Source organism: Amborella trichopoda, chromosome 6 (assembly GCF_054954075.1).
Source record: "Amborella trichopoda isolate Santa Cruz 75 chromosome 6, AtrichopodaSantaCruz75HAP2 v2.0, whole genome shotgun sequence".
Classification (NCBI taxonomy): domain Eukaryota; kingdom Viridiplantae; phylum Streptophyta; class Magnoliopsida; order Amborellales; family Amborellaceae; genus Amborella; species Amborella trichopoda.
In genome coordinates, this window is record NC_142341.1 from 52800929 (window position 1) to 52819659 (window position 18731).

Here is an 18731-nt window from a genome sequence, read left to right on the forward strand (position 1 = left end):
CCATTTCCACTTGTGTCTAAAGAATCCCCACTCTGTTTTTGGATTTGTCCGAGTCAGACAGGATCGGGAGCCAAGCGATTCAAGGCCAAATAACCTAAGCCACCATTTTTCATCATCATCATCATCATCATTCATCATCATCGTCATCATCATCATCATCATCTAAATCTTATCTCAACTATTTGATATCAACTACATGAATCATGTTCCGCTGTTCTGTTTATAGGTTCAACATTCATGACAAGATTTGACAATTTTACGCTAGCCACCCTTTTTCATAATTTTCAAAAATTTTGTATTTACCCAATCTGGCTGGGACTCACCTGAGTTAGACTGAGAAGGCTTGGGCTCGGGCCCCTGGCATGGGGGAGCCCCAGTCTGATTTGGCTCGGGCCCCTGGCACGGGGGAGCCCCAGTTTGACTTTTTAAACACTAATTTGGATAAGACTATCACATTTTAACAAAAGATTCTAATGCAAAGATTAAGCCACTAAAATAGGGGAAAACATATGTGATTTCCTGACATAATGTGACATTTCCAGCACCAAACACATACATACATACACGTTCCCAAAAAATTTATGATGCTTTTAACAACAAATTTGAAGGAAAAATGAGCAGAAAGGCCCCTGAAAGAAAAGATGTAGATTATAAACTATAAATGGTGCACTTAAGAGAATTCACTGTGATGCTAATTTTACAATATATATATATAATGCAACAGTCATGGGAAAGGGAGAGGGAGAGAGAGAGAGAGATCACTGTCGCCCTTGAGCAAAAAGGGTGGCAGGGAAGCCCAAGGATGGCAAGCAACTCCTCCAGAGAGAGAGCGAGCGAGAGAGGGACACTCACTACGAGGCCCTAATCAAAAAAGGCGGCAAGTGGCGCTCAAACACAGTGAGCAGCTCATCCTGTGAGCTCATCGATGCGACATCCCCTGCCCCGAGCCTCCACACTGCCTCCACCACCTGCCCCCTCAGCCTCTGGGACAACAGCTTCCCACCGCAAGCCACACACTCCCTATACAACGGAAGGTACGCAATCCCCACCCTAAGCTCCACAGGCAAATCCCCTATGCTCAACTCTGAGCCTCCCCTCGACACCACCCTCATCACGTTGACATAATGGTCCCTTGATTCCTCCCTCCCCTTCATGAATGCCTCTTCAGACCAATTCTCAATCAAAAATTCTTTCAGCTTGGACTTCACCCCCTCATCCTCGCATTTGGCCACTATGTCAGATGCAGTGTAGGTGGCCTCAGGGGAGCCGAGGAAGTTGGATTGGAGCAAGAAGGTGATACCCTCCAGGGAGGCTGCACCTGCGGCTTTGAGGATCTCAGTGCTTAGTGCTTGGAGGAGGGGTCCGGGGACAAGGGGGAGGAGGAGGGCAGCAATGTGGGCACGGCCAGCAGAGGCGGCTGCAGTGAGCGCGAGGCATAGCTCCATGTCACGGCACCCCCGGCCCACAAACCATTGCACAACTGGGGCGCACCCACGCTCCGCAGCGCGCATCAAGGGGCCAAGGAAGGCGGAGGCATGGCCCTCATCAACCAAGCATTCCATTGTCCCAATCTTGCCATAGTGTGCGGCAAAGCCCAGGGCGAGATCCACATCCACGTCCAAACTATTACGTTGGGCGATCTGTGACCATAGGAATTCTAGCATCAATATCAAGCTCTGGTAAAACTTGACTCATAAAAAAAATGCACATAACCTAACCTACAGTGGCAGGGACTCCCATGATCATGTGCTATTTCTTCTTATAACCTTCTTTCTTTATTGATATTTAGTATTTTAATAGAGCATTTTGAAAGCAGAAAAGTTCCCAACAAATCCCTCCAAAACAAAATCACATCTCTACTGATATCACTATTTACCAACTTCTTAAACCTGGTTTGTTAAATTTTATTCCTACCTGGGTACATGAATGGAATCGGTAATACACGATTTTAATGCATTACCAAAATGGTTTCTATGATAATCATTACCAAAATGGTTTCTATGATAATCACATTGAATACCTTTGGAGATTGGCTAATCTGTCATTCTCTTTTGTATCAGTTTATATCCAACTTTTTAGATGAATTTCCTAGCATGAAATTTAGATAATGGAGTGATTTCTGGTGTTCTCCAATATCAATGTATGATTTTAATTTGGGAAACAAACTCTGATTCTTTTCCATAAAGATTAAGGCTAGTGCGCATGTTCCATGATAAGAGAGCAGGGTAAATGGTGTTCTCCAATATTAATGTATGATTTTAATTAAAGATTAAGGCTAGTGCGCATGTTCCATGATAACAGAGCAGGGTAAATATGGTGTTCTCCAATATCAATGTATGATTTTAATTTGGGAAACAAACTGTGCTTCTTTTCCATAGAGATGATTTTAATTTGGGAAACAAACTGTATGTCTTTTCCATAGAGATTAAGGGTAGTGCGCATGTTCCATGATAAGAGAGCAGGGTAAATATGGTGTTCTCCAATATCAATGTATGATTTTAATTTGGGAAACAAACTCTGATTCTTTTCCATAAAGATTAAGGCTAGTGCGCATATTCCATGATAAGAGAGCAGGGTAAATATAAAGTCAACTTTTCTCGAAAAAAATATATATTATCTAGAAAAGAGAGTACAGTGACTATGTGCCGGAAAAGACTTCGGTCATGACTGAACTTATGCTATAATAAATTTAGGGATGACTGAATTTATACTATAATAAATTTAGGGAAGCACCCATAAAAACAATCACACCTCATGAATACCGTACATTAAGCCTTGACAATCAATGCATAACAGAATAAACCCAAGAATGACAATGTTAGAAGAAACTTAAAATCAATGATTACAAAATCGGTAACCAAGTTCGAAACCAGCCGATCCGGATCGAGAATTGTCGGGCCGGTCAAAATCTTGTAAAATATTGGGAATCGGCTGATTCCCACCATTAACCAGGCCGGTCCATACTGGCTCTATGACAAAACCGGGATCCACATTTTTAAAATTTTAACTTTTTAAATCGTTGAACCCGCCGGTTCTTTGACAAAACTAGTCAATTTTTTTAAGAGTACCGGCCAAAACAGGCCCCACTTAATTTTTTTATTTTTTAAAATTACTAGATCGCCGATCTGCTGAACTGGATCGGAAATACATAGGGGCAATCCAGGTCAACGATACATTTTCTAAAATCTTGCCTAAAATGGATAACCCCTCCTATTGGCCCCTTCTTATATACATTTTGAAATATTACTCTACATTTGGTTATATATATAATACTATGTTTGGCTATAAATTTTAATACTACCCAATATAGCCAAACAAATAGTAATATTTTCAAATTTGCATTATAAATTAGAAATAAAGCTAAACATAGAAAAAATATATTATAAATTTTTAAATTTGCATTGAAAACATAGCCAAAAAGATACTATAATCACTAAAATAGCAAACCCTTACAAAAAAGATACCCTTAAAAAAAAAGAAAAAAAAATATTTATGAAGTTTCATCATAAATGTAAAGTCACACTTCAAAAATAAATACAAGAAAACAATAAAAAATTATAAAATAACAAGAAAACAATAAAAAAATATAAAATAACAAGAAAACAATAAAAAAATATAAAGTAACACAATATTTACAAAAAATATGAAACACTATAAATTTTGAAATATAATACTGTTTGGTTATAAATTTTAATATTACCCAATATAGCCAATCAAATAGTAATATTTTCAAATTTGCATTATAAATTAGAAATAAAGCCAAACAAAGAAAAAAATATATTATAAATTTTTAAATTTGCATTTTATATTAAAAACATAGCCAAAAAGATACTATAATCACTAAAATAGCAAACCCTTAAAAAAAAGATACTACGATCACTAAAATAGAAAACCCTTAAAAAAAAGAAAGAAAATATATTTAGATACTATAATCAGTTTCATGATAAATGTAAAGCCACACTTCAAAAATAAATATAAGAAAACAATAAAAAAATATAAAATAACACAATGTTTACAAAGAAAAAATATTTAGATACTATGATCAGTTTCATCATAAATGTAAAGACACACTTCAAAAATAAATACAAGAAAACAATAACAAAATATAAAATAACACAATATTTACAAAAAATATGAAACACTAAAAAAAATTCGTTTTTGTGTATGAAACACTAAAAAAAATCGTTTTTGTGGCACAAATCAAGTTGTCTTGGGGTTTGAGAGGACAAAATACCCCCAAAATACAATTTCCCCCCTCTTCAAGGCAGGTAAACAACAATTTTGCCTTTTTGGCAAAGCCCATTTTCGGGCTTCGCCAAAAGGGCCCTGGGCAATTAGTCGGCAGCCCAAGGACACCGTCCCGCATTAGGCCATATAAGCCCAAGGCAGGGTGGTGAGGCCCACCAACCACCAGGGGAAACCCGCCCAGGTAGCTGGCGAGCCGACATTTTGAACTTAGCCCTCAACAAAAATCCCATATCTCAAGCCAGAACGCAAGCTTGACTTTCTCTAAATATCTCAAGCCAGAACGCAAACCCTACCTATATCTCTTAAGGATTCAGTCTTACTAGCTTGACTTTCTCTAAACCTAATAAACATATATGCATTGGCCACTGTACCCTAGAATTATAAGACCTCATACCCTCTTATAATTTCCTAGACCTCCAACGATCAAGCCACACAACACTTGCCCTGAATGAGCCCCACATATATGCATTGCCCACCGTACCCTAGAATTATAAGACCTCATACCCTCTTATAATTTCCTAGACCCCCAACGATCAAGCCACACAACACTTGCCCTGAATGATAAAGACTCATCTACTCTTCAAGAATTTAACAACACTCGCCTAGCGATAACTTATCCACCTCCCTAGACTCCTAATCCCTAACACCACCAACCATAGTTAGCTACCTCCTTGACTAAATTTCTCCACTTGCCTAGGTTTTTCTGTCATAAATATCTCAAAAAATGCACATGACTCATCTTTTCATTCAAAGATAAAACATGGGGTAAGGCATTACATTCTTAACACCCAAGATTAACTTTAACACATGTGACCCAGGGGCACACAAAGGCATTACAATCTTGACATCCAAGATTAACCTTAAAACATATGACCCCAACCACCTAGTAGTTTTACAACTTCCTACCACACAAACTCACCACACACCACTCTTTAAATGGTAACAACAAACAATAACTACTAATAGTTTTACAACTTCCTACTACACAAACTTACAAGTAAAACCTTACTACATCACTCATGATAAAATAACATAAAAACTAATATACTTTCTAGAAAAGACACTTTAACAATACACATACTTTCTAGAAAATACACTTTAACAATTTTAACACTCTCTCTTAAAGTGATTTTCTAAAAAGGAGACCATGCATATGCGATCATCTCCATCATTTCCAAAAATTGAAAATCCGGCAATTTAACAGGCAACCAAAAATTCTCAAATTCCACCAAGTAGGGCTGCATAGCCCACCCTTGAATAGACGTAACATTGGGAATATACTCCCTCTTTAACCCATGACTGATAAGTCACTTCATTCATGCCTCCAAATAAGTTGCTGCAGATCAACAAGAGATCTCCAAACAGAGATTCTAGATCTTTAAGAAGAATTGGGAAATCGAAAGACCACCTTGAGTTGAGTTCCCAACTCAACATTAAAACCATTCAACCTTCCACCCAAATCCATCTTCAAAAAGACAATTGATCTTCTTCACTAAAGGAGTCAGGACAACATCACCACCACCCTTGTGACTTTGATACCATGTAGAGAAAGACGGATTCCACAACACCGGAACAATCCGCTTCTCAATTAGTGTGACAATGCCACACTAGCCCAAGACTCACAAGCAAATAGAAAGAAGTAGAAAAACCAAGATGAAGTAGAAAAAAAACTTCATTAAAGAAAAACATAAGATGAAGTGGAAAGAAAACTTCTTTAAAGAAAAACATGGAGTACACAAAGGCATTACAATCTCAACACACAATATTAACCTTAACACATGTGACTCAATTTTCTCACCAGACACCTCTCTTTAATCATGTAGGCTAATTAAAAAAAAAATTAAAATTGTAATCAATAGTTGAAAAAGATCCACTAAACCATGGAGGAAAGACAACATTACCACCACCCTTGTGGCTCCGATACCATGTAGAGAAAGACAAATGCCACAATACCGGAACAATTTGCTTCTCAAATAGTGTAACAATGTCACACTAGCCCAAGACTCACAACCAACTAGAAAGAAGAAGAATAACTAAGATGGGGTGGAAGAAAAACACTCATTAAAGAATTACAATTTTAATTAACTAAACCATGAAGCTACAACATTCATAGATAGGTGTGTTTTGGAAAATGGTTTTGTGGATTGGAGCAAAACCATGGAGGAAGATAATTCTGCACTTCCATTAAGTGTATTTTGGAAAATGGGTTTGTGGATTGGAGCAAAACCATGAAGGAAGATAATTCTGCACTTCCATTAAATTTGGAAAATTGGGAACCACTGCATAGTTCCCAATTTAACTGTAACTTGTGAAATGAGATATATGTGAAAAAACCCTTGAGTTTGTGATTATCTCTCCAAGAAAGAAAGAGTGTGTACTTCCTTTTAGTAATCAAATATTTCTAGAATACCACCACGCATAATCCAAAATTGGGAACCACGTAGTTCCCAATTTTTCGAGTAAAAAAAAAAAGGATACGCATAACTACTAGTGTTAAAATTGGGAACTACGCAGTGGTTAGTAGTTGTTGCAAGCCCTATTTTCCTATTTTCCTTTAATGCCAAATACACACCTAACTTATCTACTACTTAAACCTTCAACTATTTAGCATCGCATCATATCACATGTATTTTGAAAAAATGCTAATTCTAGCATAGGACATTGAGTTCAAACAAATGATTGATTATAAGTTTTCATCTAGACAGTTGAAATCATTGTTTTTGATGGGACACTTGAAAACACATTTAGGCCATATAAAAAGAAAGAATACTATTTCGTTTATTAAATGGCTAGGCCATATAAAAGAAAAGGAAATCATACTAATCCCAGTTTCATCATAATATTGCCTGGACTACCATTAAGTGCAGTTTTTTAGCTGAATTTAGTACAGTTTTTAGCTAGCTGAATTTAGTGCAGTTTTTTAGATGAATTTGCTGAAAATGACAGTATAATTTCACCTTGCAGGCATCAGATATGAAAAAAAAAGCATGTAATATAATTAATAAAAACCAGACAAAAGTGAGTTTTCAGTGTCAATTCCTCTTGAGTAAGAACCCTCTTCTCATCTTTACACATGTGAAGGATCATATGCAGTCAATTTTCATGCTAAAATAGAATACCTTTGCATGTAGATTCACAAACAACAAAAACATAGTTCTCATTCTTGAGCAAACCACAACATTGGTAATTTTATTTTATTTTTTAGTTTTGTATTGTCAATTTATAATTAAACTTTCAAATAAATTCTACCGATAATATATCTCAAACATCTGGGAATACCACTGCTAATATGGTGTAATCTCTTGAAAAGGTCTGGATCATGCTTAGCACTTTTCCCATTTGTGAGATGGGTCAGTATATGATGGAACAAAGCATTTTCCCACTGCAAGTTAGTAGGATGATTTGGTTAGTTATGTTAAAATCTTTTGAAAAAGTCTGGATCATGCTTAGCACTTTTCCCATTTGTGAGATGGGTCAGGATATGATGGAACAAAACCAGTGTTCAAAAAAGGGACCGCCCAGTGCCTAGGCAGTCCAGAAGGCTTGGGCGCATCGCCCAAGCCTAGGCTGCCAAACTGGGTGGTGGTCCCTGGGCGACCGCCTAGGCGGTACGGAACCCACCTAGGCGGCCGCCCAATGCCCAGCCCTGGGTGGCCTGCGCCCCGCCCAGAGGCGGAAATGTTTTTTTAAAGAGATAAAAGGTTAGAAGGAGGGGTTTTAGGTTCATTTGAAACCTAAACCCACAAGAACCCCTTTTAGAGAGAAAGAAACCTCCAGAAAACTACATTTATTTTAGGTTCATGTGAAACCTAAACCCACAAGAATCCCTTTTAGAGAGAAAGAAACCCCTCCAGAAAACTACATTTCATTGGATCGAGGTGTTTCTCAAAGTTTGGAGTTCAAGCAATCAAAGTAAGTGCAAAACTTTATTTTTTAGATTGCTTGTTTTACTTTGAGATGTCTTCCTCAAGAGTTAGTCGGAATGGAGATCCGGGTTGGAAATATGGATACAACCCGAATCCAAATGACAAAAATTACGTTAGATGCAATGTTTGTGAAAAAGATACAAAAGGAGGTATAAACCGATTAAAGAAACATCTTACCAGTATTAAGGGGGATGTTGCCCCTTGTAAAAATGTTCCTGAAGCTATCAGAGAGGAGATTAAGCTATCAGATAGGAGATTAAGCACTATATAAGTTATGTAAAACAAAAACAAGAACAAAGTCCTTGTCATAGATCTATTTTTGCTACTTCTAGAAGAAGTGATCTGGGTTGGAAGTATGTGTACAACCCAAAACCAAATGATAAAAAACAAGAACAAAATCCTTGTCATAGATCTATTTTAGCTACTTCTACTACTTCTAGAAGAAGTGATCCGGGTTGGAAGTATGGGTACAACCCAAAACCAAATGATAAAAAACAAGAATAAAATCCTTGTCATAGATCTATTTTTGCTACTTTTAGAAGAAGTGATCCGGATTGGAAGTATGGGTACAACCCAAAACCAAATGATAAAATTATAATGTATAATTTTTGTGAAAAAGATACCAATGGGGGTATTAGCCGATTCAAAAACACCTTGCTAGTGTTAGAGGTAATATTGCTTCTTGTACAAAGGTTCCTGAAGCAGTTCAGGATGAGATTAGACATCTTTTGAATTTAGAAGGACCATAAAAGGATGAAACTAAGCCTTATTCTATGGAAGTATCTTCTCCAGGTTCTAGTCGGAGTGGTGATCCGGGTTGGAAGTATGGCTATAACTCGAATACATGTGATAAAAATTGTATTAAATGTAATTATTGTAGAAAGGATACTAATAGGGGCATTTACAGGTTTAAAAAACACATTGTCAATATTAAGGGGGATGTTGCCCCGTGTAAAAATGTTCCTGAGGCTACCAGGGAGGAAATTATACAATATTTGAGTTCAGAGAAGCACAAAAAAAATCGTAGAGCAGCCAAGACTCTTAGGGCCTCATCTGCACAGACTACACATACTAGTAAGAGGAAGGTAGAAGAAGAGGAGGACGAGACAGATTCAGAAGAAACAGAGGAGGACGAGCATTATATTGAAGAGGGCAATGACTCTGATGATGATGGCCTCGACTCTGATGCATATGATGAGGCCTGCCCTAATATTCCTTCTGATGATGATGATGACGACTGAAGACTCTTGTCTCTTGGTGCTAAGTGTCGAGTGTTGACTGTTGTGTTGAGTCATGAGTCTTGACTTTTGTTAGACTGTATATTTTCTAAATTTCTATATATTTCTGTTGTGTTGAGTGTTGACTTTTATATCCTACACTTGTATGGTATTACAGTTTACTGTTTTAACAATATGGATTATCAAAATTCTCTTTCTCTTCTCGACGTTTGTCGTTTTTTTTTTTCAACTTGGAATATGGTATATTGGTATTTTTTTTCAACTGGGCAGCCGCCCATGTTCTGAGCGCCCGCCTAGGCGGCCTTCTAGGCACTGGGCGGCCTGGGACCCCCCAGGCCGCCTAGGGCCCGCCTAGCGCTTTTTGATACATTAGACAAAATGGATACAACACTAAAGTGGTATCCCTTTTCTTTTCTTTTTTTTTGGTGAGACTGAGGTGGCTTTCTAGCAACTATTAACATATCAAAGATTAAATGACCAGGTTTTTTAGACCTTCAAAGCAATTATTAACATATAAAGATTAAATGACCAGATTTTTTAGACCTTTAAAGCAAGAAACTTTGACAGAATCCTAGAGCTTTGAAAGTCATATGCAGAAAGTCATACGAGTGTTGACAACTAGGCTCTCTGCATATGACTTTCAAAGCTCTAGGATTCTGTCACAGTTAGCCAACACCTAGGACCAAAAACACACACACAAAATAAAAAAATAAAAAATCTTTGTGAAGTGCCAGAGACGTCAAAGGGTATATGAGGGGGTGTCAAATAGACTAGGGATATATCAAAACTCTATGGAAGGTATCTCAGCATTGAAACCATCACATGGGACAAAGCAAATACAAAACTGGATTTGCTAGGTTTTTAAAGGGCAAAGAATGTCTGTATAGACTCCCTGAATGCTATCCATTGTGTTAAAAAAGACACCCTGCTCTGGTTGGGATTGAAAGAAATTTATCCAAAATATCATGACTTTCGGAATTTTTATACTACAAATTTCACTTATGCACCCCATGAGGAAAACATAGTGGCAGAACTGGGTAGCAAGGAGTTATTTGATATTTTACATTTTTACCCACACGGTCTCTGTCCCCTTACTTATCTCTGTTTTATAAATCATAATCCATACAAAGAAACAAGTTTTGATTATCCACGTGTACAATGAATATTTCCTGACATTTGGTGATTTCCTATAAAGAAATTCAAGAGCAAGCTTAACCTTCGTGGCGAGAAATGAAGCTTCATCAAGAAATTTCAAAAACAGAATGCAATCGACTACTTTCATTTGGAAAAGCTAGAATATTGCCACACATGAGTCCTTCCTATACAAAGATAAACTAAAGTACGCACAGCCAAAGGGTATGCATCCAATTCAGACTCCTATACAAAGATAAACTAAAGTACACACAGCTAAAGGGCATGCATCCAATTCATAGATGAATAGAAGTTCCAGAAGACCGCTTCAGATCTATTAGAATCCTCTGACACCAGTTATAAGCTATCTCCAGCATGATAAATGAACACTCCTAAAGATTAAAAACCCATCTGGAAGCGCTATGGTCATATCAGCCTGCTTAACTTTTCAGGCAATCCCGACAGGTTGTAGTCATAACTGGTCATAGTCATCTAAACAAACCTCCCCGCTTTGGGAATAGAAGAAAAAAACATACGTAATTTTAATGGCATTTTGGGAACAGGAGAGGCACCTATCACTCTTTTATGACTATAAGGAAAAATAAATCTGTTGCTAAATAAACCATCAAAAAGTTAAATTGCACTTTAATTAGCATGAAACATATCAATTAGATCCTCCAAAACAAATATAGGTGCATGTCTGCATGTGTAAAAGCATTCATAGCCACGTGCAAATATAGGTACATGTCGGCATTTGTAAAGGCATTCATAGCCACGTGCATGCGTGTGCTAATATTACCAAAAAAATAAAGTGTATGCATTCGTTACAGATACTCCCACGTGGATAACTTACGAAAAAAGTTCCAGTCCCCCCCCCCCCCTCCACACACACACATACACAAGTAAAAATGTATGTATTTCAATCTTACTGATGTTAGAAGGAATAAAATCAATGGGTATTCACAAGTTACCTGAAGCAAAATGCGCACAAGCTCTGTGCTCCCAAAACGTGAGGCTTCAAGAAAACATTGGTTGACATTATCAGCACCCCCCTCCACCAACATCCCGAGTAATCCTCGTATAGCAGTTGCTGAAATCCCTGATGCCCAGCCCGGATCAAAAGAACTAGAAAATAGAGTTAGAGGGAAGCAGGCAGCGTCGAATGCCTCGCTAAAATCCTTTCCAGTAAGATTATGACCGGCAAGATCAAGAAATACCCCAAATGCTGAAAGTTGAAGTTGAATTTCAGTGGCAGAGTTGTGAACTGCGCCTTCTCTATCCCCACGACTGCGAGAATGGGAGCCTATGCATTTCAAAGCCCATTCAGTGAACTTTTGAACTTTGGCTCCTGCTTCAGCCTTAAGGACTTCATCACCATTACATTCTTGAAGACGTTCACGCAACCTAATGCATTTAGGAACGAGTCGGTTCACCACTAGATTGATAGATGTGCATGATAAGAAGTTAAAAAGAATCAATACTCGGCATCAACCAAAGCAACCTCTACCTCGTCAATTTGGTCGTCTAATGATGACATAAGGACAATACTCATAAACCATCATGAAATCTCAAAATATGAAAATAGCATGCATTAACATCCATATCAGGCATGTGGATCATCCATATTTGGCATGTGGAAAGTATGTTGTATTGATGTAATCCAAAGGACAATCGAAAAATCAAAGTATATATGGTCATCACCATCATTGAAATGATGGACAGGATGGAGAGAGCAAGAGAGTAGGATCCACAAGGTCAACATTTCTATCCACATCTCAATGGATGGTAATGATTCAGTGGACAACGGTTTTTCCATAGTCCATGTTGGAATGTAGTATACTTTCTCAGTATGAAATGTCTCTAATAGAAGGATGAGATTGATTTTAAGTGACGAAGACTTGCACCAGAAAAACTAAGTTATGAATAAAAAATGTAGCAAAATACTCTTAAAACCTTCCTTTATAAAAGGGACTGAGGCTTAAACACAATGAAGGGTGATTCAAGGAAACACACGAAGGATAAGAGAATGAGCTCAACGCATATGACGCTATTACTGTGCTCATTTTGAAGAGGCTCATGAAGGAAAGGAAAGCACATGAAGGAAAGGCAAGCAAGAGATTCAGAAGTACTGGAAAACTGAAGGCACATAAGTTGTAATTAGTACTTTGTTTTCTGTTTGGTTGATCACCGAATTTCATTACAGTGTAAAGAGGATACAAGATTTTTCAATGACTTGATGCATATTACTTATGATAAACAGGAGCTCGATAATTATGTGGGAACAAAACCAGCAAGTAATGGTGCTCAAACAAAACGAATAGACACCAATCACCAATAAACTGTTCAGATGGATAGTTCCGATCAAAGGGCAAGAGCCAGTGAGAAGAATCCAACTTGCCACCCACTAAATGAACTACAACAGATATAAATTGTCTAACATTCAAAAAAAAAAAAACATAGATCATAGATCACTTGACTAGGATCACTTCTGATCTTTGTGACAGTAAGCAATTTCTATCTTTGTCACTAGATGGAATTTGTGGTCGTCTATTTTAAGCAATTTCTATCTTTGACACTAGATGGAATTTGTGGTCATCTATTTTAAGATTAAAATCTACAATTCATAGAGCATTTTTATCCCAAAGAAGTAAAAAAATAAATTATTACCTTTGAGCCATGACAGTCACTGTATCAGCCAAGTTCATGGTCCGGCTCCGACAAGCCGAGACACACGAAGCGAGAAAAGAGGTTCTAAGAGCTGCACGTGTGAAATCATAAGCCCCACTCAAAATGATCCTCTCGATCAACCCTGAAGCCCCTTGAATCTCTTGCTCAGTGCTCAAAAACCAGATAGAATCCAGTGCAATGCACAGTAAGTCATTAAGAGTTTGAGTGTCCACTAATGGAAGTAAGCTCTCTGCACGTTCCCAATCCAGAGAGCTCATGGCACCCTGAAATATTCGACCCAGTTCTATTCGTTCCTGTCTGTTGAGCCTTCTGTCTTGGCCATTTCCATCCTTTTTACTGAAATCAAATCTTGTAGCCTCTGATTTGAAGTTATTTTCTAATTGTTCTTTCTTGGAAAGGGGTGATTCTTTGCAAAAGACCACGTTACTCCCCTCACCTCTCTCAGAGCCTTCCCTCAAAAACTGATTTTCACTGATTTCCATGTCTGAACATATTGATTCCCCATTAGAACTAAGAGATCCAGAAGTTGGGTCTTTTGGGGAATCAGTATAAGCTTCATTTGATACATCCTGATCCTCCATTTCTACAATTGATGCAATATCTTCCTCCATTTTCACTCGAATAACGCCTGAAAGACCCAACTTACTTATAAGAACAATCAGCGAATTCTTCTTGAAAAATCCACGAAATTCATCCTGATAAGCTCGGGACTAGTTGAGAATGAGGAGGAAAATATGATCAATAAGTGGTTCCTGATTAAACACTGATCAGAAGCTTGGTTCTATATCAGCCACTGAATATCAGCAAAACCCATAATGGAGAATTCCATTAATGTCAACCAGGTAATTATAGATCACAAAACCCCCACTTCTTCATGAGAAAAAAATCATCTAATTGACTTCCTGCTTTCTGACGATTCTCTCTTCCTTTGAAATGGACCCAACGAATTGATGGCTGGCAACAAATCACCTCTCTCTCTCTCTCTCTCTCTCTCTCTCTCTCTCTCTCTCTCACACACACACACACACCCAATCTATATCGATAATAGCTTCATGAAAAACCTCTATCTTCCCCAGAAACACAGAAACTTAACTACCCAACATACCAGAGAACCGTACCAATCCCTCCATCGCAGCCATCAAGATGCTACAGCAATCTGCCATGAAAAATCAAAACCAGAAATAAAAAAACCATCTTTGTATGGATAAACCCAATTCCATAAACAAGTGGCGCACATAGAGAATGCACTGAGGAAACAAGTGATATTTGTCCTCAAAACAAATGGGTTTTCACTCCAATAAACAGTAAAGCACTTTCATATAGAGAGAGAAAGTTAGAGAGAGAGACTGACCTGGTTCATATGGGCAGTTCTTGGGAAATGGGCAGTGGAGCCTGCAATGCACAGATGAAATGGGGAGGAGAGAGAAATATATGATAGAGAAAATGAGGAGAGAGAAAGTTGTAGAGAGAGAATGAAGAGAGGCTTCTTGGACAGTTTTATTCATTTCATGGTGCGGTCACTCTCCTCCTTTTCTTTAGTAGGCCCACCACAATCATTATAAGCTTCTAACTTAATGCACTCTGTTCAAATTTACCAAACTGTCCTGATATTTTCCAAATGCCAACACAAGGACATAGAAATTGCTCTTGGGAATATCTACCAATACCTTAGGAAATTAAGGCCAAAATTCCCCACACTTTAAGTAAATCTCTCTCTCTAGAATTATGGCCAAAATTCCCCACTCTATAAGTATATCTGTTTCCCTCTCAAAAACTCTCTCGCTCTCTCTCTCTCTCTCTCTCAGGTTCTTTTTGGGTGGATAAGTATTTCTGTCTAGTTCTGCTGTAGAGATTTGTTTTATCCTTGTGAAGTGCTCTTTATCTCAATCCTCTTCATTGTTTTAAAGTTATGGGGCTGGATTAGAATCACTTAGATCTGAAGTTTTTAAATTTTTTTTTTTTTTTTTTTTTAACAATGAATTGAGGCCTTTTGGTTCCCTATCTTTATAAAAAAGTGAGCGCTTTCTATTGGAATCGGTTGGGTTTTCTATGGAACCTAGTAACTCTTTTTTATTATTACTATTAATTTATTTTTATTTCTAATTTTTTATTTTTTATTCGGAATTGGAATCAATTTGAAATCCTTAGGATTTTTTTTTTTTGAGCGAGGAATTGGGGCCTCTTGATTCCTTGTCTTTATAAAAAATGGGGCGGTTTCTGTTGGAATCGGTTGGGTTTTTTATATAACCTAGTGGCTCCTTCTTTTTATTATTATTTTATTTTTATTTAGGGTTTTTTATTTTTCATTAGCCAGATCTCTCGTCCAGATTGCCGATTCATAATGGTCTAAAACATCAAATTTTAAAAAAATTAAGTATTTAAATATCTACTCAATCTACACACTATTTTTCGATGATTTAGACTTCACGACTAGATATCAAAATAGATGCCTAGGCAGTTATAAGAGTTTCTAACACCAGAACACATCTTTTGGCAATATTTAGAAATGGGGCTTGCTTTGGTTGATGAAAATTGACATCTTATATGAAGTCGCAACATTTTATATAAGATTGCAAACTTAAAATGTACAATTAAGGTGCGCCTAAAAAATCTATCAGAAAGTATTGTTTTAACGTTGAAAAGCGCGATCTAATTGATCATCTCAACATTAAGATGTATGAATGTGAAAAAACAAAAAGATTTCAAGTCCCAAAAATAATACATCTTGCAATATATTATCTAGACCGTCCATATTTAAGATTTTCATATGTTTATAAATCTACTTGATTTGAACTATTTTTTTAGTTTAAATTTTTATAATTAAAATTAAAATTTATTTTCAAGCCATCCTAAAAAAAATTTACACCAAAAATATATATTATAATAAAATTTGGAGCTGGGACTTAATTTGATTATTTAAGGTAATCCCTCTAAAAGTCTCTGTCTATTATGGAGATTCACTGAATCTTTGTAAAGCTCTCGCCTGTGGTATTAATAACCAAAATTCCTCCATTTATTTAGCACATATGGCCAAACTCTCTCTCTCTCTCTCTCTCTCTCTCTCGAGATATTGAATTATGACAAATGTTCCTATATAACTAGAAATGAGACCAAAGTCTCTCTCTGCCTAGTTATAAAATGAAACCAAAGTCTCTCTCTTAGAGGTGGCAATGGACCCCACTAAACTTGGGACCCACTAGTAGACCTACCTCAGGTTTGGATATAAGTCCAAATTTTGGATCCGAATATTATTTGGGTTCGGGTATGGGTCTAGCCGGATCCGACCCATACCCAACCCATATCCATAGTCATATGTCTTTAGAGGCACCCTATGTGTTTATATTGTCACAATAGTGGCAACATTTACAATATTATTGACAAAAAAAAAAAAAAATCATAGTTATAAGGTATATGATAGTATAAAAAAAGGCAAAAAAAAAAAACCTCATAGTCATAAGGTGGCAATGGATCCGATCAAACCCGGGACCTGATGGATCCAAGGGTCCAAATTTTGGACCCGAGTACTATTGGGTCTGGATCCAGGTCTAGCCAATCCCGACCCGTTGCCACCCCTACTCTCTCTCTTTACCTCTCAACTATGTAGAGTAAATCTTTTTCTCAAAAAAAATGAGGGTGCAGTTTGCATACGGATGCATCCGTAGGTGTAGAGGTAAGGGTGCACCTTCAAATTTTACCATGGTATATAATTTTGATGTAAAATGTTTTTAGGATTATCTCAAAATCTGTTTTTACATCTAATTATAAAATTTAAAATTTCAAAAATAGTTAAAATCAAGTAGATCTATAAACATATGAAAATCTTGAAAATAGGCAGTGTAGATAATATGTTGTAAAATGCACTATTTATAAGACTTATCTATACGTCTGGCAATAGGCCTTACGGGTTTTTATTTTTTATGGTTATACATCTCGATGTCAAGATAATAAATCAAATGTTTTTAACATTAAAACTACTTTTTTTGATAGATTTTTTAGGTGCATCCGTAGTTCTACATATATAGAGTAAATCTTCATAAAACTTCATAAAACTTCCACTTATGGTATCATGGCCAAAATTATTCTTTATGTAGCTTTACTAATGTCAAGTTGTCAATCATTAATCAATCAAATCCAAGCCCGATTCTTAGTATGGGCCAGATGACCAAGATCAAAGGAGCAAAGATGCCGAGAATGGTGAAATCATTTTACCGCAGATTTTTGTGCGCGTTTATTTGTTTATTTTTTATTTTCAGCATCTCATGAGAAATACATGTGCAAAAAAAGCCTTTATTATTATAAAAAATCTAATTTATCAAAGCCCAAACTAGGGGGATTTAAATTTTTTAAAATTGAAAAAAAAATTAGTGTGCCAACAATTATATTTACCCCAAAAAATATATCAACAATTTCAGAGTTTGAAAATCTGAAATTATTTGAAAATTAAGTATTTTCAGATCTTGAAGGGTAGTTTGGTTTTTTATTTTATTTTTCTCTCATTAAATTTTTGAATTTTCAATATCCGAATTAACAAAATACATGATTTAGTGGGAAAAATATAATTTTGGGATTTTAAATAATCCAAACATTAATATCATAGTAAAATTTAGATTTTAAATATAAAAAAATTTAGGGATGCTAAAATTTTTTGAAGGTCTACTCTCTTTTTTTTTTGGTTTATTTTATGCTTTGAAGAACCAAAATATGGGGTGCAAATTATTACTCCATTTTGTACTAAATTTTACAATTAATTTGGGTTATCTCACACAGTTGTGAAAACCTGTAAACTCAACTAACAAAATGAATGTCTTTTACTTACCTTGGAGTCTATTTTTGATGGTTTGTATCTACATGTCTGGTCTTAGCATTACCGAACAACATAAAAGCATAACGTTTATTTTTAAAAAAAATACGAAGTTTCAAGACAATGAAAAGCCTCGAGCGAAGAAATAAAATAAAATTCACCCTTCTTACCTCTTGAGTGTCACACCATTACCCAAGCTTCACACCCACAGTGTTACCCAAGAAAGATAAATATATAACATTTACCTCACATTTTCCTAAACACAAATACCTTAAATTTTTCCAAACATAAAAAAAAAAAAAAAACGAGTTTATCCACGTGTGTACAAATCAACGGGTGCTTTATATAGTAAGAGATTTTAGGAGAGATGGGAGGGGTTCGTGACATAAAGACAGAGTTGAGTTAGTGTCTTTTCAAGAGAGAAAATTTTGGAACTTAAAAAGGTAAATATAAATAAAAAAAGATAATGAGAGATATAAAGAGCAAAATTAAGAAAAAAATTAATAAGAGATATAAATAGAAGATTCTTTAGGAGTTGTATCTTTTTTAATTTTGAGAAAAATAGGTATCAAAATAATTAGTAGATATTCATCACTACTAATTAAAAATGCCACAACAATTTCATATTTTGAAAACATGAAATTTGAATGAAATTATATTTTTGGATTTAAATGTTAAATTTGAAAAAAAAATAAAAAG

The 18731-nt window shown here is 36.2% G+C and overlaps 1 protein-coding gene across 1 annotated transcript; it reads right to left on the reverse strand.

Moving 5' to 3' along the window:
* Window positions 1-630: 630 nt before the first annotated feature.
* LOC18448573 (ankyrin repeat protein SKIP35) lies at window positions 631-14840 on the reverse strand. Its single transcript, XM_088869370.1, has 5 exons — window positions 14583-14840; window positions 14337-14387; window positions 13211-13859; window positions 11515-11947; window positions 631-1640 (listed from the first exon to the last, which is right to left on the reverse strand). The coding sequence occupies exons 1-5, from the start codon at window positions 14734-14736 to the stop codon at window positions 852-854; spliced, it is 2076 nt and encodes a 691-aa protein (XP_088725496.1). The 5' UTR covers window positions 14737-14840; the 3' UTR covers window positions 631-851.
* Window positions 14841-18731: the final 3891 nt, after the last annotated feature.

Bases quoted from the DNA above. Each gene is read 5' to 3' on its own strand.
- LOC18448573 (XM_088869370.1), bottom strand. From the start codon at position 14,736: ATGAATAAAACTGTCCAAGAAGCCTCTCTTCATTCTCTCTCTACAACT. The intron at 13,860-14,336 runs GTATGTTGGGTA...TGGGTCTTTCAG, and splicing joins GGGATTGGTACGGTTCTCTG to GCGTTATTCGAGTGAAAATG. The intron at 11,948-13,210 runs GTAATAATTTAT...TAAATGCATTAG, and splicing joins GTGACTGTCATGGCTCAAAG to GTTGCGTGAACGTCTTCAAG.